Source organism: Aptenodytes forsteri, unplaced genomic scaffold (genome assembly GCF_000699145.1).
Source record: "Aptenodytes forsteri isolate BGI_AS27 unplaced genomic scaffold, ASM69914v1 Scaffold426, whole genome shotgun sequence".
Taxonomy (NCBI): Eukaryota; Metazoa; Chordata; class Aves; order Sphenisciformes; family Spheniscidae; genus Aptenodytes; species Aptenodytes forsteri.
The window spans coordinates 1,474,998-1,498,016 of record NW_008794010.1 but is presented as its reverse complement, the minus strand read 5'-3'; the positions used below and the strand labels follow the sequence as shown (position 1 = coordinate 1,498,016).

The window sequence follows — 23,019 nt, the reverse complement described above, 5'->3', positions numbered from 1 at the left end:
ACTTAAAAAACACCCACAAAACCTTAGATGGAAACAGAAAGATCTTTTGAACTTGTCCTGGGCAAGTTCAAAAGTTAATTCTTATTTATATTAACCAATCAGCTCTTTTCACCTGCCATTGATAACGATTTCATATAGCTATAATGTTCCACAATATCCAAGGCTTTAAAGGGAGAAATTACAATTTTCAACTGTAGAATAATTTGGGGGGATTTTTCAAATTCTAACCAGCAGTTCAATGTATTAGACTATAAGGAATTTAAAATAATAATTTTCAATCTGTCAGTATTCCTTTAAACACTAAAAAGGAAAACTTACAGCAAACTTGCTGAGCAGGCACAGTGTACACTGCAGAAAAGCAGGCAAAATCATTTGCAAAAGCCCTTGAGCAACCTTACCGCTGTTTTGCAGTCATTGCAGTTTGACAGACTTTCAAGGACAGCATCAACTAAACTGCAGGACAGTGATCCACCACAAGAAGGCATAGATCATTTTAACAAGCTCACATCCACTATGAAAACTTTTTAAGAAACTGCTTTGTAAAGATAGAACAAGTAAGCACTGAGATGAAAGGTCATCAGCATTTTGATGTCAGGATTCTTTTCCAAAGCAGTTTCTTATTCCTTTACTAATTAACCCATCTGCCTCAACATTTCCAGAGCAATTTCTTCAGCCGAAAAACCTACTACATCATGCTATTAGGTATTTCTTGTAGCCTGCGACTGCAAAAATCTTGCACTAAGTTTTAAAAGAGATTCTGGGTACGTCTTCCAAATGAGATCACCATTTTATTACCTATTATTACCGCGGAATTTATTATCGATGATACAGTAACAGGAATTAAACAATCTGGCTAGATGAGTAACTGTATAAAGTCCTTTAAAAGCCTTGACTGTCTTACACAAAGCTCAGTTTTCATTGCTTCTGCTTCTTGTTTTCTGTCCTCAAGTTGTTGCTTCAGTTGATCTGTCTCAAACTTCGCTACTTCCTGCAAATTATCATAGTCATCCTGTAGGCTTGCTTTTTCTTCAAGAATCTTTTCATGTTCTAGCCTTCATTAAAAAAACACAAAACAACCCCACCCACAATATTAAGATAAGGGTTTGTTTCATTATAAAAATATTCCAATCAATTGTATTTTATAATCTTCAGATAATATACCGAGTACAGTTATTTCAGAAGGAAGTGACTGACATGAATGGTAACTTTTTTTTAAACTCAGAAACCCCAAATATATGAAGGGCACAGGAAATTTAAATGGCATTGGCAGAGAAGGCAGAGTACTCTTTCCGATCCCTAGAAATAATTTACTTCTTACAAAATTCTATAGAAATTTCAGTCACTGTGTCTTGATAATGGTGTTCACCCATTTTTTAAAATTTTTTTTTTTAGCCAGTGTTTGGATAAAAGACTCTGCTAGAATTATTCAGAGTACCTACAACTGCTTAGTTGATATCTGGGTTATTTATCCCATATAAAATCTTTATATATTCTGGGCAAGTCTGGGTTATTTCCCTCTAAATTCTTGCCACAAAAACTGATTTCATTTGATCTTTCCCAAAAGATCAAAGCAAAGAGGGGTAAAAGAGCTGCTAGACAAGTGTTATGAATCCTGCTATTAATGGAGAGTCTATAGAAAGAATACCCTCCAAAAAGTCAGTACTTCTGCTAACACAGAAGGCATCAATGAAACCACAATATTTAATTTCAATTCCAGGTTCCCAGTCTCAAAACGCATCACTCAAAATCACTTCAGCTAAGACATGACCTGCTATAATGCAATAACATATTTAAGCTTCCCAGTAAAAAAAAAAAAAAACAACCCACAAAACAAAAACCCAACAAAACAAACAAAAACTACCTCCACCAAAACCCAACATAGGTAAGTCACACTAATGATTAAAAATCTCAGTCATTTTCATCTCCCAATAATAATGTCAATTATTGCATACAACATAGTGAGCTTTTCAGGCTTCAATAGTCAAGCTTCAGTTTATTTTTATGGTTTCTTTCTGCTTGTATTTTTAGAGCAGCATCATTATGCTGCTTCATGTGACCAGACTAAGAAGTAACAGTTAATTTTTAAGACTAAATTGGAAAAAAACCACCAACCAAACAAACTATGCCTCTTCGGCTACTTAACTTTTGGAGATCAATAAGCTTATACTTATATCCTACTTAATGGGAAAATGCTACAGCAAACCAAAAAATTAAGGAAGCCTCATTTTATTTTCTTTCTGCTAATTTCACCATTTCACCACATAAACACAAAACAACAACTTTAAATAAGACATGTAAAGTGCAAGTTCACATAAGAACTAAATCACTGGATACATCCAGAAGGGAGGTTGAGGCATTTTACCAAACCGCCAACATACCTGACACTGTCCAGCTGGAACTGTACATCCATATGTCTACCAGAAAGCTGACTTATTTCTTTCTCTTGCTTTTCCCTAAAGGCACTATATTCCAATTTTACAGCAGACAGCTCCTTGTCTGCAGACTGCAGGACAATGCGCAAGTCATAGACTTCACTTTTTAATACTGTCAAAAATCAAACAAATATTTTACATGTTATTTGGAAAACTGTGCTAGATACAGGACATGTAACACTACAGCATCCTGGGAAAGTCTCACAAAACTTTACACATTTTCAGTGGAATTAACCTTGAAGGTCAGACACAAAAATGATTTGTAAATGGAAAGGTCAATGAAACATTGACTTCAAGAACTAAAGAGTGCAGGCAGAATCAAAAACATTCCAGACAATATCGCTGCACTTCCATAGACCAAAAGAGGGTTTTTCCTTTATTTTTAGTTAATATTTTCTTTATAAAATACTGTATCCTGTACTCCCCTCACATTCAGAGTGAACAGAGAACGATTTTCAATATTGTATACTGTACAAGCTATTCTGCAAGTATTAGAGATTTTTTTCTTTAAAAAAAGTTTAAAAAAATCAAACCAGTATGACTAACATCTTAAACCCAAAGAGTTACTCAGCATGTGCTATTGTTGATTCAAAACATTAAGAGACCCCAAAACTTCTTATGGCATTTCAGTGTTGCATAGACTTACTATCAGTCTTGCTTTGACTGTCTTGAAATTGCTTTTCAAGCGATTTTATCTGTTCAAGGAGCTCCTGGCGCTCTTTACTCCAGTCATTCCTTTCGGATGAAAGAAGCTTGAGAAGAGAAGTAAAATTTTTAGATGGAAGGAAATGTAGGAGTGGCTAAGCCACAGAGCTGTAACAATAATAATGTATTAGAGCATTTCATCAGCTGATTATGAATACAAGATCCATTTTTCTTGAAATTTGACGTTGGGTGAATCTGAAATCCATAGAAGTCCAAGAAGAAAATACTTCAATGTAACTGAAGACGTTACCTATCTAAAAAGTTCATTTAAAAGCAACCCACAGCTTAGAGGCTGAGATCTACTTCAGAACAGAGCTGTCAGAATTGAGACTGATCTGGGAAGAAAACAGGCCTTATTTCCTTTTCTGTGTTAAATCAAACCTAGCGGTTAAGGAAGACTTGTAAATATTTTACAGAGTAAGGACGTTTCAGTTCAGTTCCAACTGAGGCAAGTAGTATTTTCAGCATTCCAAAGTTTAAAATTTCCTTGTGACTACTGCTGTTTTCCAGAAATCATGAAGTTGGTCAAAACCAAGCACAGACATCTTGAGTGTCTATTTGCTGATATTTAAGATCAAGCAGGCTCAGAATCACATTTAAAACAACAAAAACAAAAAACCCCCCCCAACCTGCAGTGTTATGTTAAATGAAGTCCTTGTCTTCCTGCACAGCCCTGAGCTGTGATGCTATGTAAATTTTTCAAAAGTCAAAATGCAAGTTACATCGCAGATCTCACTAGACAACACAGTAGTATGAGTGTGGTAGATATCACCTTGTCATATATACACACTCACATATAGCCCTGTATTATATTGTTCTCTCACCTCCTGTATTTGTGCAGAATGATGCTCCAGCTTATTAATATGCTGCTGGAGTTTTATAGTCTTGCTTTCCTCTTCATCCAGCTTTGTCTGCATTGTATTCAGTTGCTCCTGTGACACAACAGACACTCAAAATTAGAACACCCATCTTCCAGTTATTCTCACATGCCATATGGCAGTCTATGCATATTAAATATAAAAATGTCAACTACTTTCTTTTTTTATGACCTGAACCAACAGAAAACAGAACATCCAAAAATAAGCTGGTATCTTAAGTAGCTGATTTCTCCTATTGCTAACTAAACTGCCAGAACACAAGAAAATCCGTCAGGGAATACAAGGACTGAATCCAATAAACACTTAAGTTTTCAGACACATGTTTATCTTAGAGAAATAAGGCTTTAAAAAGAAGTTATTCAAAATATACACTAGCTAAATTCCTTGCAGGATCTCTGCAGTATGGTTAAGCATCAAAGAGGGGTTTTGGCTGTTGTGCCAGGGTTTTACATGCACTGAAGTTAGTTCCAGCTTCTAGAGCGTAGTTCAGATAATTTTGTAGCACTCTTGTATGTGAAAAAAGACCTTCCCTGCCCTTTAGGAAAGATACAAGACAATTAAGGTATAATGGTGGACAAGTAGTATGTAGCAGGTTTCTTCAAATAATGCAGTATTATATATTAAGCTTGGGTATTGTTCCGAATGTAGCTGTCACCAGAGATTTAAAAAGAAGTTTCCTCAGAAACAAGTTATCAGGTTAAAATAGTAAAAAGTTTAAATGCCCTGTATATCTTAAACTACTTACGATATTCAACTCTCAAATCCCTTTCAATATTTTCATTGTAAATTCTCTTAAGTACATTGTATAATTAACTGTTTAGTGAAGCCTTAAGTATTCATTAAGAGCTTCAGTTTCTCATGCAAATTAAAATGTATTTGTTAGGGGGGAAGTATTTCATGCCAAAACCCGCTTTATAATAAAGTTACACTTCAGTTTTTATTCAGAACATTCACCTGTGCCACTTTGAGCTCTTCAGCCATGGCCTCATATGCTTGTTCATTCACTTCTGGGGGAACTGGCTCTTTCAAAATGTCATCCTTCATCTCTTCTGAACACTGAAAATCTTCAGAATGATAATCTAAGATTTCTGGGCTTATTCGCGGCACTAGGCGAGATCTTAGCTGGTAAGCTCTTGTTGGAGTGGTTATATTCTGTTATAAAGATTACAAAGCAGTCTTTATTTTAACTGTAAAATGGAATTAAGACTTTGTCTGGTATTGTATTTCAGAGTTCTATAAGCAGAATAATGAAATAAAATGCTCAAAGTGGTTAGCTCTAAACCACTACACTTTTTCAATTTGTCATCTGATTACAGTAGCAGTCATTCAGTAAGTATTTAAGAACAAAAAAGCAGCATATCTGCTTTATCACATATGGATTACATGCCAGAACACTAGTTAGGTTAAGGGATCACACAAATGAAAGTCTATGTTCTCACACAACTCAGGAATAAGTATGAGTGGTTTTAAATATACTTATTCTCATACCTTAAGAGTTTCTCTATGTAGCTTATGTAACTGAGAGACTTCTTGGCGCTTGTGTGCTTTGGTTGCCTCCAGAATGTTTTCAAGATGTTGGTTTGCTTTCTGAAGGGACTGAAGCTCTGATTCCAGTTCCATATGCCTTTTCCTGTTTAGGAAGTATTTTACTAATGTCAAAACCACTCCATCAGTATGCCCTCCCATCAGTAAGAATAAGCTACAGAATTGCCAATGAGCAAATTGAACCTGAACTCTTGCACAAACATTGAAATACATTATTTTGAGAAGAAAGCCACCACTGCTGTATTAAAAAGTAAAAAAAAAAAAAAGTTAAAAAGCTAAGAAGCTTATTTGTGCTTGCATAATGAAGCAAGCAGATGGATAACTAAACGTGTCAGAAAAAATCCATTACACGGTAAGAAATAAGCTGAGAGCTCTGCAATTCCTTTTATGAGAAAGTGATATCACCCATACCAATATGGTTTTAAGCTTTAAAAATGTTATCCAGTTATATGAAAAGTCTGAATTGGTGCTTGCCAGGATTAAAGAAAATCCTTTAAAGATTTTTTTTTTTTAAGTGCTGCTCTGTTAAGATTATTTTGCCCTCTAAGAGTACTTTAACTGAAATCCAACAGTTGAGCAGAAATTTAGAAATAATTTTCTTTAGGTATTTTGCAGAGCTACATGCTGTTACTGTGATAGTTGGCCTTACTGATATAATTGTAGGGTCAAAGTCTACAGACAAAACGAAATATACTATTTCATCTTTTGGCAGTTTAATGCTATCACTTTCCCCTCATGTTTTTAGCATCTGCAACAAAACTTACGGAACAGAATAGAACTTCAGTTCTGACTGCTATGGGACAACAGAAAAATTAGCATACATTGGTTTTGTGAAATTTTTAAATTTTACTCTACTTATTCAGTTACAGCATATAGTTACACTTGCATGTAAAATTAAGCATCCAGTTACTCTGAAACTGGAAACAAGTTTAAAATGTAGTGAAATCCAGAGGTGAATCCAGAGGCCCAAAAGCACACTTCTGTTTGACTGCACTCCACTAAGAAAATGTTAGTAATTGATAATAAAAATGCATGCATACTATCAAGGAAGCAAGACATGTACAAAACATGGAATACATAAAATAGGAATACATCAAATGGGCAGGAAAATAAAGTAATTAGTATATGAAGATATAAACAAACCATTGTATCTAATGATACAGGACAATAGATGGATTGCTGAACTGATAAACTCAGTAGATCGTAACACTATGATTTATAAAGTTCATAGGATTTGCTACACAGAAATCTAAGAATAAAAATACAGATTTGTACAATTGCCTGAATGAGCAAAAAGGACATTACAATGCTACTTTGCAAAAAACTGTGGGGAGGCAAAAATGGAAATATCTTGTGCCCAATGCTTCTGGAATTATGCTCTAGATTCACTGAAATCAATAAAAAGCAACAATGTTAGGTACAAGCTAAAAATAAATATAATAATAATAAAAAAATCAGGTCCCTTTTGCCTACCAGGTTTACATTACGTTTACTGGAAATGCAATTATTTTTCTTGTATCTCCAGTACAGCACCTGAATTTTTCAGAAATGGGGTTGATCAAGTTAAGCCATGTATTATTCACTTGCATATGAATATATATATACACACACACTGAAGGTATTACTCAGGTCTTTCGCATTAACTTGTGCTGCCCTCAAGGAGAACAATGACAGTAAATTCTTTACCACATTAGTAAGGACAAAGTAGACCCTTATCACGTTTGGATGCCAAAGCAAATGGACATGAATGAACTATTGACACCATGTCTTTGCTCTAATTTGAATTAAATCTCAGTTCCAGTAACAGGTCTCAAGGTAGTGGTACTATTGCCCTCTTAAAAATCTTTGAGGTGGAGACAAAAAAATTAATCAACAGATTAGCCAAATTTTTCTGGAGTGCTCGGATTCTACATTTATGGTGACTCAAACTTGCAATCTTAAAGAGGTTATATTAAAAACTACTGTTGCACTAAAACAAAGAAAAGCCCCAAAACACGCCCCCCGCCCCAAAACCCATCAACTCTTAGTTCCTGTCTCTGCTTCCATCTGTAATATTTCAGTTACTGAAAAATACTTGCTCAACATGGAAACTAAGCTAAACTCTCCCTGTCCTGTTAAGCAGGTGACTATCAGAATTCTAGGGTATGTGCATCTCCTGCATGTTGTGAAGCGTTGTTTTGCATCTTAGCATAAAGAAGAGCTTTTGGAAAGACAAAGAAATCTGCAACAATGCAGACATGCCTTCAGATTGCATCATGGTTGTTTCCTAGTCTGGGAGTAACTGAGTTCAACAGGAACATATTCTGTGTGCATGCCATTTTGCTTAACCTGGCCCTCTCTTACATGCGAAGAACCTACTTAGACTGTATGTTCAGGATCTGAGACTAACTTTTTAAATAATTACTTATACCGATTTTTTAAGACATTTAATTAAAGACATTTCTATACTGTTTTGTCTCACTTGGTTAGCTCTTGAAATTCTTCATATTCTTGTTTTGAACTTGCCAGTTCACTCTGAGTCTGTAGCAGGCGTGCTTTCAGCCTTTCAACAGATGCCAGTGAGTTGCCTTCCACTGATATGGTGGTGGAATATAAATGATGACCTAAAGAACAAACATATACCCTCTGAAATCACAGAGTAGCTCAAATACCTTAAGTTTTACTAAAATGAAAGCATTTGTAGGCTTTTGAACAGCATAGCAGCAATTGAGATTGAAGAAAACGGGTATTAGCAGTCCACTTGAAAACCAGTAGAATAATTAATATTACTGCAGTCTTCATGACAACTAAGGACAACAAAATGAGATTATGGATGGTGTTCATAAGATGCACAAGAATCCAAATTCCCTACTGCTGTATTTGCTTGAAGGCCAACGTGAATAAAACAAAGTAAACCTGTTTTATCAGTCTTCAGGTATCACTTTGAAGAAGGCGGCAAAAAATACATCCACCAGACAAGACAACATTGTCAACACTATGTTGCACACAACAGAAATACAGTAAGCTTATTTAGCTGAAAAACATGAGCATATTTTTACCTCCAGTATTTTTCTCTGTGGCTGAAGCTTCCAAAAACGCTTTCTCTAGTTCTGCGATGGTCTGAGCATCAATTTCTTGGGCCTTTTTAACTGACTGTAAAGAACGAAGTCTTTTATTCTCCTCTCTGAGGTTATGGTTCTCCATGGCATACTTTGCAATTCGTGGGTGCTGTTCCATCTGTGATAAGCAGTATTTTATTCAACAGGTTTTATTTTCCAGACAATGCTATGCATATCTAGCTGTTGCTCTACTACCTTTAATAAGCGTTAAATTGTAATGGAAGAGGGAAAAAAGGTATTCCCCTACAGTGGTTAAAACTGCCCCAATTTTTTTTTGTTGGTTTTCTTACTCCCTTGGAATCTGCTCTCAAAAAAGACAGTGGGTTTATGTTTTATGTATTTATTCTTTTACTGGTAATAAAGCAGTAGAAGCTTTTCTTCCTGCTCTTGACATCCCTTTTCAGTTTCAACTTTGAGCTTTGGCTTTCTTAACACTGTCCCTGCATGCCATAGTAATGTTTTTATAGTCCTTTAATGACTGTCCTGACTTCTGTACTTTTTCTTCCCCCTTCACTTTGGAGCTCAGTTATGAGCTACAGATTCAAGCTGGTCTTCTAATACATCTACTCCTTTTTCCTACTTGTGCTTGGAGGAAATTGTTTTTAAAGATCTGCCTTCTCTCTTGAGCTTCTTTGTTCTTCAAAACTGTCTCACAAGTGATACCACACCTACCAAATACCTGAATAACCCGAAGCCTCCTCTCCTGAAGCCTTAAGTATGTACTTTGCTACTTGCCTTCCTCAAACAGCTCCAGGACAGCATCACCCCTGATTGGCCCATCTAGCATCTGTGTTACTATCCTTCAGAAACCTGCTGTATTACTTGCATCCTGCTGTCTTTCCCTTTCAACAGATGTTATGGAGATTAAAGTCTCCCATAAGAATGAGGATTTGTGATTTGAAGACTTTCTTGAGTTGCTTAAAGGAGACTTAGTCCTCTACCTAACCCAGATCAGGTGGCCTATAGCAAGCTCCCACCATGACATCACCCTTACTAGCCTCTCCTCTTATGCAAACTCACAAGCTCTAAACCCACCCGTTGCCCCTTCCATAGGGAAACTCCATGCATTTGAGATGCTTCTGTAAAGGAACCCACCACCCATCCTCTTTTTCCCTGCCTACCTTTCCTAAAAAGCCTGTATCTACCCATTACAGAACTCCATCACATGAGCTATTCTCGCAAAAGAAAATTGTTCTAGAAAGGAAAAAACAGAGACTTACCTGTTCTCTAAGTGTCTGCAATTCGTCCCTCAATTCACTGAAGAGATCATCTTGCTCTTTTGGCAATAAACTTCCACCAGCCTCTTTATGTAATCTCTCCAAGCGAACAATATGGTCTTCACGGAATTTAACTATCATTTTATTGGACTGAATAAATTTCTCCTTCTTGGCACACAGATCTTCTAGTTGAGCAATTTTTTCTAATAAATTCTTAGAAAGTACATATACAGATTGGTGGAAAAGTGACAGTTACACTAGATGAATTTTTAAGGTGCACATATCACATACACAAATCATGCAAAACTCAGTTAATAATTTTGTGAATACACAGACTGTCATTCATTTGGAGCAGATCTGTAGAGAGCAACAGCTCATACCAAGAAGCCAATTACACACTGTATTGCAAAAACTTTACTTAGAAGCTCCAATATGATCCTGTAGACTAAGTATTCAGTTAAGCACATCAGATGCACCCCTAGACTGCCTGTTTCAGTTAATTTCCTTCCAAAAAAATCCATTTTGGATGATTCAGCACTGTGCCATGACATGAACCAAAGCACAATAAAATGGGGATGACTGGGAGGTTTGCTTCAAAAACCACGATGTTGATCCAAACACTCAAAGATGCGCTCAAAATTAAGTAAAACAGAAGTTTGTTGTTCTGTTCAAATTTATCAGAAAATCCAAATAAACAACCCACACCTAAAACTAAACATACTATGAAAGCTATCCTACGGCTTGTCTGAATTTGAAAGATTGTATCTTAAATGTCATTTGACTAGTTCCCTTATTACCAAACCTTATCATCTTTGGGTGCAGTCTTTTTATTCAAAAACAAAGAAAAATCATTAAGAGAGTCAGTTTCAATAAGCTTACTGGTCTTTCAGAGTATACAGAATGCACTTAGAAATATTAGTGCTTTCTTACCTTCTTTTCTCCTTCTGATTTCTCCCAGAACAACATTGCTTCAAGAAAGTTGTTCATGTAATTTATGTTGTTCTTCCCTTTTTCAACAGCACCTGTAGGTTAAGTTAAAGAAACAAATGCCATATTTATTAAAATACCAGTTAACCAGGTTTTCCTACATACATAACGTGACAGTTGTATAAAAAAAAATTAAATAAATTCTTCGAACATTATAATTCCTCTAAGATCATGTGCTGTACCCAAAGCAAAGACATTTAGACTGTAATTCTCAGTCACCTGCAAGTGCTGATAAAGAACAGAGTCAATATACATGATTGTATAATTAACAAAGTTGTTCAAGCATTAAACGGCTTTACGATAAACTTTTATTAGAATAAAAGAATTAGTTTGTTCAGCTGAGTATAGCTATAAAATGCAAAACCCCTCTGAAATTAATTTGATAACACTAAGCCATTATTGGCATTATTATTACAGTTTGTACATATGAAAAGTGGACTAACTGGTTTATAAGAAGGGAATTCAGGAAAATAAGCATGAATTAAGTGGACAATTAGTGATTTAATCTGGAAGGAAAGTGTCCACAGAAGGCATTAAAAGGGCTTAACTAAACCATTTCACAAATTAATTCAAAATAGCTTTCCTGAATATCCTCATGCAGGCAAGACTACTTATTTATAGAATACTAATCACCATAGGATCTAGGTGCATAATAACTACCTCATTGTAATTTAATATATTAAAAATGCCATCATGTTTTTCAAGTAGCTAGTAAGCAGATTTCATATTTATGTGATCAAATATTACAAACATGATTTAACTGCATAGACTAAACACAGCTCTAGTACATTAGGTTCTGCATAAAACCTCTCTTCAGTGTTTAAGTATCATCACTTGCTTTACCTCAGAACTCTATCACAAGTCTAACAACATAATCACTGACTTGTTTTTACTGCTTAAATGTGTATGCTCACAGAGAAGTAATTTTTCCTTATGAAAACTCAACCACAGATGCTTTATATTAGATAAGTCTTTCTAAGTTCTGTAGTAACTTCTATTGTATCTTCTATTTCTTGGCAAGGTCAGGAAAGAGTTGACTCAGGATTACAGTAAGTGTTGCAAGACCAAGTTTACTACCTTGTAATCAAACATTATAAGGTAGCATATTTCAGTGAGAAGTATACGTAGTAGAAAGCTATGCTGGGATCTATATTGCAGATACAGTGGTCTAGTGAAAAGCTACTGGAAGAAAAAAAAATTTACATATTGATAAAAACCCCATTACCATCTTATATTGAAACCGATCTGTTATCAAAAGGTAAATATCCTTCTTAGGATCTTCCTGAAGGGGCAAAAGGGGAAGAGGGGGGAAAAAAAAAATCCAGTCCTGAGCTTAGAAAGAATGTGGATTCAATGGGCATTATCAACACCGTAGTGCCCTCCCTCCAACCTAAATGTATAAGCAATCACATGTAAATTTTTGGTTACTTAAGGGAATAGGCAGCATACCTCTTACGAACTGGAAGAATATTCTAGGTATTATAGAATGAAACATAGCCCTGTACACAAACTTATGAGAGGAAGAAAATAAAAAAAATCATGTTAACAAGTTCTTCAAAATGTTAGATACAAATACAGACAATGGGATCCCTAAGACAAATGCAACCTCTATAGGCCAGTCCCTACAAAATATTAATTGTTCAGAAACTTAATGAATTACATAAGGCTCCAACACTCCAGGCTAAAAAAAGTAGCAAGTTCTCTCTCCCTCACCCCCAACTCCTACCTTGTGATACAGAAATATCATGCATAGATGGCACTGAAGTAAGTTGAGCAAGCTGCTCTTTCAACTTCTTGACCTCAGCTTGCAGTTGGCTCACATTTCCTTGTGTGTCTTCGTTTACCACAGCCTTTCATAAATATGTTAAGCGAAAATTAGGAGGAGGTACAAATGAAAAAATCTTGTATTTTATAGGATAAAAGTAAAAGACTGCAAAGCAACAAAACTACTGAGAAGTTTTCCGTCTTAGGAAAGGAAGAACTCATGGGAAAAGCAATATTCAATTTACTGAGAAACCAGTAAGTTGCACTTTAGCTAAAAATATTGGTTAAAAAAAATTAATGTTTTCTGCAGAATTTTCTCTGGAGCTTTTTGACCAAAGCTAAGCAGTATACGTCAAAGGCAGTAGTTTCCAGCCAGATGCCAACATACTTTCAAAACCCACTCATGAGAAATTACGTTTTGGGAATTAACATATATAAAAATTAGATGCACTGAAATACTATTGAATCTAATTTTTTTAATGACAATTTTAATTTTTAGTACAGATATACTACTTCCTTTTTCCAATGAAGTGCTCAGAGAACAAGCAATAAACATACACTATTATCAGCCATTACCTAGTCCCCAGCTGTTGTACTCTATTCATAATCAAAAGCAAACACGGCCTTTTCAAAAATCATGTCATAAACATTTAGGAAAGCAAATTTAGGATTTAAAAATAAGTTATATTCATTTAAATTAGTGAAAGCACAAGAGTATTTCAATGAAGCTCTCCTGTTTGCAGATGTGAAGTTTAAGTGACAAGAAATTGTTTGTTGCAACAAGATACTGAGTAACTCTCTTACCTTGTTTTTAATCAACTTTGCTCGCTGAGCAAAATTAAGGGTGGACAATGTTTCACCAAAACACCTGGATCCTGGATGAACATTTGCAATTATACATGTTTTTGCATTACCACCAAGGGAATCCTATTTAAAAACATAGAAGTTAGCTTTACTTGCATGTTTTTGGCTACAGCAGGAAGTCATCCCGTAAGAGCTACTGTGTATCACTACTGTCTATCACTTTGAACAAACTGCAGAAGGGATTTTATTTAACAAGTCTCCATGCTATGTAAGTTTCTGAAATTTAATTTCAAATGTGGGTATAAAGGATGTGACTGTAAATAAAGACTTTATTTGGGTTTTCCAAACCCTGATTCTATATTACTAATCAACAATTTGAGATATTTGTTACACCTGAACAGCAGAGAAAAAAAACATAAAAAAAATTCAGGGAATAAAGTAGATATTTCACTTTAATCCTGGTCATTAGCAGATTGGTATTTGCACTATTTTGATCATCTAGCCTGTTGATTGTTCCAACCTATCTTCTGGTGGCAATTGCCAAACAAAATCACAAACCAACAGGTTCTTGACCAAGGATATAAGAGGAACCTCTTCCCTTTTACATGCATGTCTTCAAATACCTCCGTGCTTTTAGAGAAGTAACTCTCAAATTTCTGGAGAAGGCAGCAGTTTTACCTAAGACTCTAAAAGCCTAGTTCTACAACATAGCCCACAAGCCTCAATGGCATGCTCTCTGTCTAGTAGAGAAGGTCATGTTTGTGGACTTCTTTGCAGTACAACCACCTAAAAAAAAAATAACCACTTAAGAAAGTAACAGCTCATACAGTTGCAATTCTCTTCCAATTTCTATGTATTTTGGGTTGCCTTGGAAGAACATAGTTCTTGAGAGGTTCATGATTCTAAGACGTACATAGAACAGAGATGGAATGATTGGGAAATTTTGCTGTGATCACAACAATACCGTGTTGTAACACAAATACTGTATTATGTAGAAGTACTATATTATAATACAAAAATATATTACAGATATTATTCATTACTGTTCACAGAATTTTGGCGAGTGCTGGCATACAACAAATCTTTGACTGCTTCCATCTTTGTTTTCTGTTCATCTTGAAAAGAGCTCATAAGCTCTCAGGTAGGAAACTGTAAATTTATCTAATTCTTAACATCATACCAACACTTAGCACACATAGGCTAATTCAGGAAATCATGTCAAATGTTTCAACACATCTCTAAATATTACATTGTGATACACAGTATTTCCCATATTATAGGGATGAAAACATATGCTTCTTTAAAACTTGCAAATATGTAAAAGGAGATTATGAGCATAAATAAATTACTTGTCTTCAGTTAACAGCAATAAATCAACTATAAGTCTGTTTAGGTAAAAAGATATTTTTCAAGCTTTCTTCCACCTGAAGAGAATTGAAACAAATTATTAATGTACCTGAGTTCAGCTTTTTAGAGTAAAAAAAACCACACCCCAAACAAATATTTTTTTCTACACCCCAGGTAGCATATAAAATCCAGAGGATATATATTACCCGTAACAGAAAAGTGAGCTTGGAATCCCGGTAACAAATGTGTCTCTGTTTTCCATTACCCACATCAACAAGTGCTGTGATTACTTGGCCCAGGCAACTTAGTGATCTATTTATGTTACCTGCTTCCTTAAAAAACAAACAAACAAAAAAACACACAAAGGTGAACAGATTTGGTGGATGGAACAGGGCAGTACATCTGAAAGGAGAAAGATGCCACAGATACAACAGAACTAACCTTCAACCTCAGTCCTTCTGTATGGGTGTCTTTCTGTCTCTCAGATCCTGCCAAGTCTACGAGGTTGAGCAGGGAAGACCGAATGTTAACAACCTCATTGTTTTTCTCCATGGATTCCACTGTGATAGTGAAAACTGCATGTGATCTTGAGGATTCCCGGTTCATTGAGGTTGATGCTACACGACGGTTTCTCCAGCCCATAGTTAATACCTAAGGGTGAAAAGACATCAAATAATATCAAGTATCTCAGACTGTATCCAGTATTTACATACAGGTGACAAACAGTAGTAAGCATATTTCAGTGTAACAGCTTTCAAAAATCTCAAGGACAAGGACTTTTTTCCAATATAAGTATTTTAAAAGTGAAAAAAATATAGCTACAGTCCAGCTTAATAAAAACACTAATTATAATATTCACCACTTTTCTCCAAGAGTGCCGTTGCTGTTTGAAAGCATAACATATCCAATACTGGTGTATGTTAGCGTACACAAGGAAAAAGTACTTAAAGTCACAGTAGTACTATGTGCATGCGTCTCATTCATGGAGAAATAAACCTGACAATTTCTGGAACACACATGCTGCCTAATTAGCAGGAGATACAGTCTTCTGTTGCTATTTCAGAGATGTGTAGGGCAAGCATTAGGGAAAAGATTACTGTAATTGCAATTCATATATTCCAAACTCCAGAACTATATGATTTCTTACATGTGTGGGATAGTCAGGAAGCATTGCCTAGAAACAGCTTTTTACACTGTTTTTTGGAGGATGGAGATGGGGGAAGAGGGTGTCACAGACACTGCGCAAAAAATATGTGCTTTAATCAAAGGAATATTTACCAAATAAGCATGAAGATAAATAGCCCAAGCATTAAAAAGTGACAAAAAATACCTGGTATGCTTCAGCAGCAGATGACAACACCTGTTCAACAGCACCATCAACAAAGACTCCCTTCTTGATGTGTTCTCTGAGAAAAAGTCCAGCTGAAGCAGAATCTAGCAAGTCAAATATCTGTTCATTGTAGATTTCAATAAATGAGCATTTGCAGAGAAAACTCTTTCCACTGCCAGCCTGAAAAACACAGTAATTTACACTATAAACAGACTGGTTTTATTAAGTCTGGCATTGTATGGCAGTGAGTATCTTTTTATACATATCTAAAGCCACTAGTTTGCATATATTCTGCATACTATACATTTCTGATGCCCAGATGACAACCGACACCCATTTTTAGACTCAAAATATAAGCACGCTTCTGTCTGAAGAAAGTGTGCTATAATTTGGTAGAGTACTAGACACAAGTGTTTCTCATTATTAAATTTGATGCAAGACAGCAATAATCCTGGAAACTTAACTGCTACACACCAGGCTTACCAAACAGCCATAGCTAATCTTTAATGTGAGACATTACTTTCATTGCAATAAGTATAAAATAAATGTACCTTTTCTTTTTCACGTTCAATTAGAAAAAATAAATATTCAAAGCTTCGTGGAATTACACCTCTCAGACTGTGAGTGAAATTATCAGAATCAGATGGTCCTAAAGAAATTTTTAATTTAAAAAAGAATTAATTAGTACTACTCAAGAATAATGGTTGATTTTTTCAAGATGTCATTATAGAAGACTTCAGCAACCAGCTTTTAGTCAGTTTATGGCAAAACCACAGAAGACATGCAATAAAATCAACTTTCAAGATCTAAGATAATATTCCATAATCAGATTTATACGTAGTCTAAATGATGCTTGTGAAAGTTTATTTTACCTATCCATAGGTTACCTAAGTCTAAAATAGCATAAAGTACTTGGACTTCCACAGAAAACATGTACAGATGTGCAGGTACATCAATACAGCTACCTTAACCCCGATTTGAAAAACCAGAAAGATGGGGTAGATTTGTCCCCATGTTTAGTTAATTTCTATGTAGTCCTTGAAAACACGTTGGCCAAACTGGTTTTGGCTATTTCAGTAACTTTCTAATGTCAAGTACAATATTAATGCATTTAAAATCACCACGGTGTGAAGAATAAGATTACAAGGGGATCCCTTCATATACAGAGAGGCCTTAAATTCCTAGTTGGGTAGGAAGCAGTTATTTTGAAAACCTCACTATATTTTAATATGGAAGACCCTTGCATACTAGAATATTTTTATACACATGCAAGGGATATCAGCCAAACAAGAAAACCAGCAGAATACTCATTTTTGAGAAAATGTACTAAAAGTGTTTGATTTAATTGAAAAGCTTCTCTACTGTTAAAAACAGGAAAAATCATCTATATCTTCAAAAAGATAGAGGAGAGTACCTACACTTCACTCTTTTGATATAAAGCAAAAACAACTGCACTGAGCACTACAACATTTCTTAAACCTTAAATTATCTGCAGGAAGACAAAAATCTAAATCATCCCTGGTGTTTAAGCAAGACAACGTTTCAACTCAAGACAAAAAAACCATTAAGAAACCACTGAAAGATTAAGCTCTCTCATCCACTTACCCATCATAGTAAAGGTTTTTCCTGACCCAGTCTGGCCACAAACAAAAAAAAAAAAAAAGTCAGATAAAGCTTTATTCTGGCTCTGAATTTTTCATTAATCTGCATCTTTTAAGGAGAACTCACAGCTTAAAATGAAAAAAAATTATTCTAAACTGAAGATAAAAAAAGAGACGGAGGCAAGTTGAGAAATCAGTCAGCTAAAAAGGTATAAAAATAGAGCAGCAAATTTGACCATGAAATTCTGTTAGATAAATCACCTTTTCTCTCCCCCAGCACCTACCATTTTCTTCCTTATTTCTGTTGGAAAGGGAAATAATGGAACTTAGCATTAAAATGAAGGCTTTCAAATATATATATAAAACTAATTTTGGGGTCAATCTTTTGGGTTTTGTGTCACTCAGTAGTGCACATAAACCCAAAACGAGAAAAATACTTTTAAGTTGAATATATCCTTTTTTTTAACCATAGTTATTAATCATGCTAGAGAAACTTCAGGGCAATTTAACTTCATTTTTCCACATTTGTATATTGTCACAAAGTAGACTTTACTTCACAGTTTTGCAAATGCTGTGCTAGGCTAAAAAACTCAGTAAGGTTTTGATTAGATCAGTCCTTCAAGTTAGCATTTTTGACCAAAGTGCTTACTCAGTTTTCAAAATGAAAAAATATTGATAGTTAATATAATGATATTCATGCTACTAGTCATGCATATATTTCTACCTTGAAAACGTTTTGAAAGTTAAAATTATCATTCATGAGTTTTCCCACAGGCAGCTAAGACTCACTAAAGAGTTGAGCTGGCCAAATACCAAGTTAAAGCCATTTTCATTCCATTTTACTATGGACATACAGAAAACAACTAGCTTTCTCTTTACAGTACAATAAAACTTCTAGTTGTTAGACAAACAATAGTAAAATTGAAATGGGTTTACAATCTACATTATTGGCCTTAAGTATTAGAAGCATAACACCGACAAATAGAGTGCTCCGGAAGAGGAGTAAGAAGTACTCTTCAATATTGCAGGAACATTCCCTATGTTGTGCTCCACTAAGGAAGCACTTTCAAAGTTTACTGTGACATTAAGCAGGCTCTGGCCCTTAAAACCACAACTACTCATTAACACAGTCTCCTCAAATGTTGCAATTGCTATGAAATACCATTAAACGACTTACTATGCAAAGATGGTTCCATTGTAGCCATTCATACAAGATTCAACAATAGTTTTGGCCACACTTGAGAACACTGACTCCTGGGGACAAGGGAAAGAGAAGACACTTGGCACCAGTCATTTAAGTATCTCTTCTATCAGTGTTTTCTATGCTGTAACTTTATAATGTATAAAATAGACACATTCCTTAAAGTCAGACATGTATCATGACCCCTGGAGTCCTCACAGCGAAACAATACATCCTGAGTCTTTGTGACATAAATCACTCTGAAAAAATTTTATTCCTTGTTGATAACTCAAAGAAAAATAATAATACTCAGCATCATAGTAACAGCTTTCAAATATATATTATATTAATTTTGGTCCAGTGTTTTTTATTATGTTATGTGGTTTATACCATTAGTAAGTCAACATTGAGCCTATAACACTCATCAAATCTGGTTAACTTTCAACATTTGCCACTGCACAATGTCATATTCAACAAATCTGCACAACTGTTAGCCTCATCTATTTTCACCTATTTCTCTTAGGCCTGCAAGAACAGCCTAGCTACAAATAACAGCCTACAGTGGGTGGGGTTTTTTGGGGGGTTTAGTTTTTTAAACAGAAGTTAAATGGAATTTAAGTCTTAGAGGAATTAAAATTATGTTCAGAATTTCAAACACAGTATTATAAAAATGAAACAGAAGGATTTTCCTCCCAGTATTACCTGTCCCAGGTGAACAATGCATCTGTCTAAAAGGCAAATGTATAAGAAGGAAATATAACTAATAGAATAAAAACTCCTAAGTTCCTAATATACAAATCACATCTTTAATATCAGCTATTGCCTGCCTGCTATTTTTATGCTTGTCTCAACACGGGGGATTATTTTCTATCTATAGTGTTACTGTAACAAATACAAACGTCAATTTTAATGTAAATGTTAATTAAAGAAATTAAGAGTTAAAAAAATACATTAAAACTATTAGCAGAATTTAGTGCAACATTTCTGAAGAATAGCTACATATTACCAGTCTGACCACTGCAAAAAAAAAAAGACCTAAGGCATCACATCTTTAGAAAGGTTTAGTGTAGCAATTGCCAGAATTTGGGGAAAAACTGCAATATCATTGTGAATTTCTGGAAGTTATTACCTGTGTTGTTTCCATATTTGCAACATAATCAAAAGTGAAGATCTTTGGCTCAGGCTTCGAATGCAGACGGATGGTATTTGATGAAAGAACAGATAAACACAAGCCTTGATCTCCATCGGTTAACACAGTTCCCTCTGAAGGGGGACGTACCCTTACATAAACCTTGATAGCATCACCTTCAATACTAAATGAATATTTATGCATTAGATTACTTTGAAATAGATCTATCAGCTGTTTGATAAAATTAAATCACAAAAATCAGATTAAGCATGTGAAATCATACAAAAGTCTCTCCTGAAAACATACTACTTCTAGCTGTACACATCAATTCATTACAAGTCAAAGATTTATTAAAGGTAACAATGTGGCAGATTTAAAAACAAAGAACATGAAGTAAGTGGAATTTATTGCTGTTGCATGTAACAGCTCTAAAAGAACACGTTTCACAGTGAACTTGAGACATATAAAACCAGTGTTATAATAAAGGTTTCGGTAGTTTCTAAGACTATGGGCTTCAAGCATCCTTCTTACTACTGGAAGTTATAAAAGACTTTACAAATGGAGCAGATGATGCTACATTCCAGCAAGAAAGTTACTAGCTTTTTTCTTCACTGCTCGCAAGAAGGGAAAGAACAATCAATTCTTGATCCTCCAGTCCAATAAAGTATAGCAATGCCTACATCTAAAAGCTCCCTAACCTATTTCATCACATATATCAGTGGATGCACCAGTAAATTTAGCTTGAATAAATAACTGTGCATGACTATTATAGTAAAGCTTTGAGGAGTTCTTGCATAAATACCATATACCAATATAATATTAAAGAATTAAATTCTTACATGAAGTGGCAGCAAACTTGGATTTACTTTACTTCATTCTTTCCCAGAAGGCAGTTATAACACAAGGGTGTTATAACTGTTATTGATTTTTACTTTTGGTAAACAAGAAAGGAACAGAATAGTTTTAAAAGTGGGGGAAGGACTTAATGACTGAAATGTGGGGTTGGAGAGTGGCAGAGGAAAGGGCTAAAAAAGAACAGGAAGCAGCTGAGAAAGGGAAGATGTTATACTGGACTTAAGATGCCACACTAACTCGCCAAATATTTTTTCATTAGAGAATATGATTCTGAGTTGTGGCAGAAACTCTTTGTATTTGGAGGAGGGCTTTTTGTTTTTTGCTTTAGCTTAAGACTTCCTCACAGAATTGAAGTTCCTTGTGGAATATCTCTTCAGAGAAATGCTAGAGTCCAGCTGCAGAGATAGCGGACAAATGAAAATTTACTGCATGGCAGCATTCCAAGAGGAATCTGATGCCTCAGAACAACACTTTTATTAAGAGAACTTTTTTTTAAAACCTATAAGGAAGTTAGGAAAGAAAGGCAACAATCTTATGCCGGAAAACATTGAAAGAAAAAACTTTAAATTATTTTACAAAGTTATACTATGTTTTGTTCGCACTTTTTGTACAATGTGATTATTCATATATAGGAACTGGCCAATACTACTTTACCTAGGTGAGTTCAACAAAGGTAATGCAGAGTCACGTAAATCTCCTATAAAAGTGAAACACACACAAAAATTAAACAAGATAAAACTGTTGCTCAAAAAACCCCATTTAAATAGAAAATACTGTAAGCAGTACTGAGGCAGATAAATGGAGAGCCTTATAAATATCTATTTCATGCATGAATCAGAACTGCACAAAAATATTTAGTAACTATCTTCCTTTGACGGAAAGCTTGCAGTTTCTTGCAAAGGTAGAGAAAGCTCCAGTCCTGCAATGTGAGCATGCACACACTTGCAAACGTATGTACAATGAGTAGTATTTTAAATTAATGCATATAAGGTTTTGCAAGTGTTTTGGAGAATTAAGAACATAAATGTTAATAGTATTATATATTCCCATTATATTTTAAAAATTGCTAACTCACTGCAGATAAAACAACAATACAGCATGAAAGTTTTACTGACATGACTGCAAAAACTCAATTTCCTAAACCTGCACAACTGAGTAGCTATATTACTTTCACTTTTATGAAGTAATATTGAGCACTCTATAATACATAAAGCTCTCCTATACGTATGAGCATCATTTTGCACAGCTTCACATTTCAAGGAGATGGCACGCATTACTCCATAGGTAGATATGGTAACTTATGTTTTACTTAAGGGCGAATCTGACATGAAATTATTTCACATAGGTTAGTCAAAATATTAACATAATCAAATTTTAAAAAATAAGTAAAATGACAATGAAAGTTGATTTACCAAAATATTCCAATAATAAAGACCTTACAAAGTCTCTAAGAGTGCACAGGTTCTATTGTAGGGGGATCCCTTTAAAAGTAGGATTAATAATGACGTGCAAAGGCACCAACCTTCTCATTAACACTCATACTACATAAATATCCTGCTGCTGCTATGCGAGCCTACCTGCTTTGATTCACACAGTAACATTTGAGAGATGTGCTAACTTCTAATTCAGTTATTTATTCTTCAAATGCACAAGGTATCAAAACGAGCTGGGATAAGAAAAGCAGTGCATTTTAAAACTCAAATCAGACTGACAGATACTTGCACAACCTGTACCTTGGGAAGCTTCCGACTCTAAGCTAACCGTTCTTAGCTCCCATTTTAAAGTGCTGCTCTCACTTGAACGTTTGTAAGAGGCTAGTTACAAACATCACAGCTAATTAAAACTCGGTAAAATTACAGAAGACGAACTGATAAACGCGGGACGGCTGAGAGCAACAGGGTTTGTAAAGCCTTCCCGCTTGGGAGGTCTGTTTACACGTATCAACCACGAGAAGGCCTTGGGGATATCGGTGCCAGAAGTGCTTCTGGAAGCGCTGAGGGTCAACCCCCTCCATGTCGCTCCTCCACCTTCTCCACCCTTCCCCGACACCACCGGGGGCAGCGCGGCTGCCCTGCGGGCACTCTGGGACCGCAGCCCCAGGGCAGCAGCCCCTCCGTGGGGGACCCAGCCCCCCCAACACCCCCATA

The 23,019-nt window shown here is 35.3% G+C and overlaps 1 protein-coding gene across 1 annotated transcript in view; it reads right to left on the bottom strand.

Moving 5' to 3' along the window:
- KIF15 (kinesin family member 15) overlaps positions 1–23,019 on the bottom strand; it is a 36,246-nt gene that overhangs the window by 12,980 nt on the left and 247 nt on the right. Inside the window, exons 2-21 of the mRNA XM_009290504.2 lie at positions 21,527–21,569; positions 20,018–20,201; positions 18,886–18,962; positions 17,713–17,750; positions 16,659–16,756; positions 16,108–16,287; positions 15,219–15,428; positions 14,984–15,109; positions 13,431–13,553; positions 12,589–12,712; positions 10,806–10,897; positions 9,879–10,088; positions 8,599–8,776; positions 8,022–8,163; positions 5,504–5,645; positions 4,970–5,167; positions 3,962–4,069; positions 3,079–3,184; positions 2,379–2,544; positions 902–1,052 (exon numbers count right to left, since the gene is read on the bottom strand). Coding sequence (XP_009288779.2) covers positions 902–1,052; positions 2,379–2,544; positions 3,079–3,184; positions 3,962–4,069; positions 4,970–5,167; positions 5,504–5,645; positions 8,022–8,163; positions 8,599–8,776; positions 9,879–10,088; positions 10,806–10,897; positions 12,589–12,712; positions 13,431–13,553; positions 14,984–15,109; positions 15,219–15,428; positions 16,108–16,287; positions 16,659–16,756; positions 17,713–17,750; positions 18,886–18,962; positions 20,018–20,201; positions 21,527–21,569 — 2,696 coding nt within the window. The remainder of the gene's footprint in view (positions 1–901; positions 1,053–2,378; positions 2,545–3,078; positions 3,185–3,961; positions 4,070–4,969; positions 5,168–5,503; positions 5,646–8,021; positions 8,164–8,598; positions 8,777–9,878; positions 10,089–10,805; positions 10,898–12,588; positions 12,713–13,430; positions 13,554–14,983; positions 15,110–15,218; positions 15,429–16,107; positions 16,288–16,658; positions 16,757–17,712; positions 17,751–18,885; positions 18,963–20,017; positions 20,202–21,526; positions 21,570–23,019) is intronic.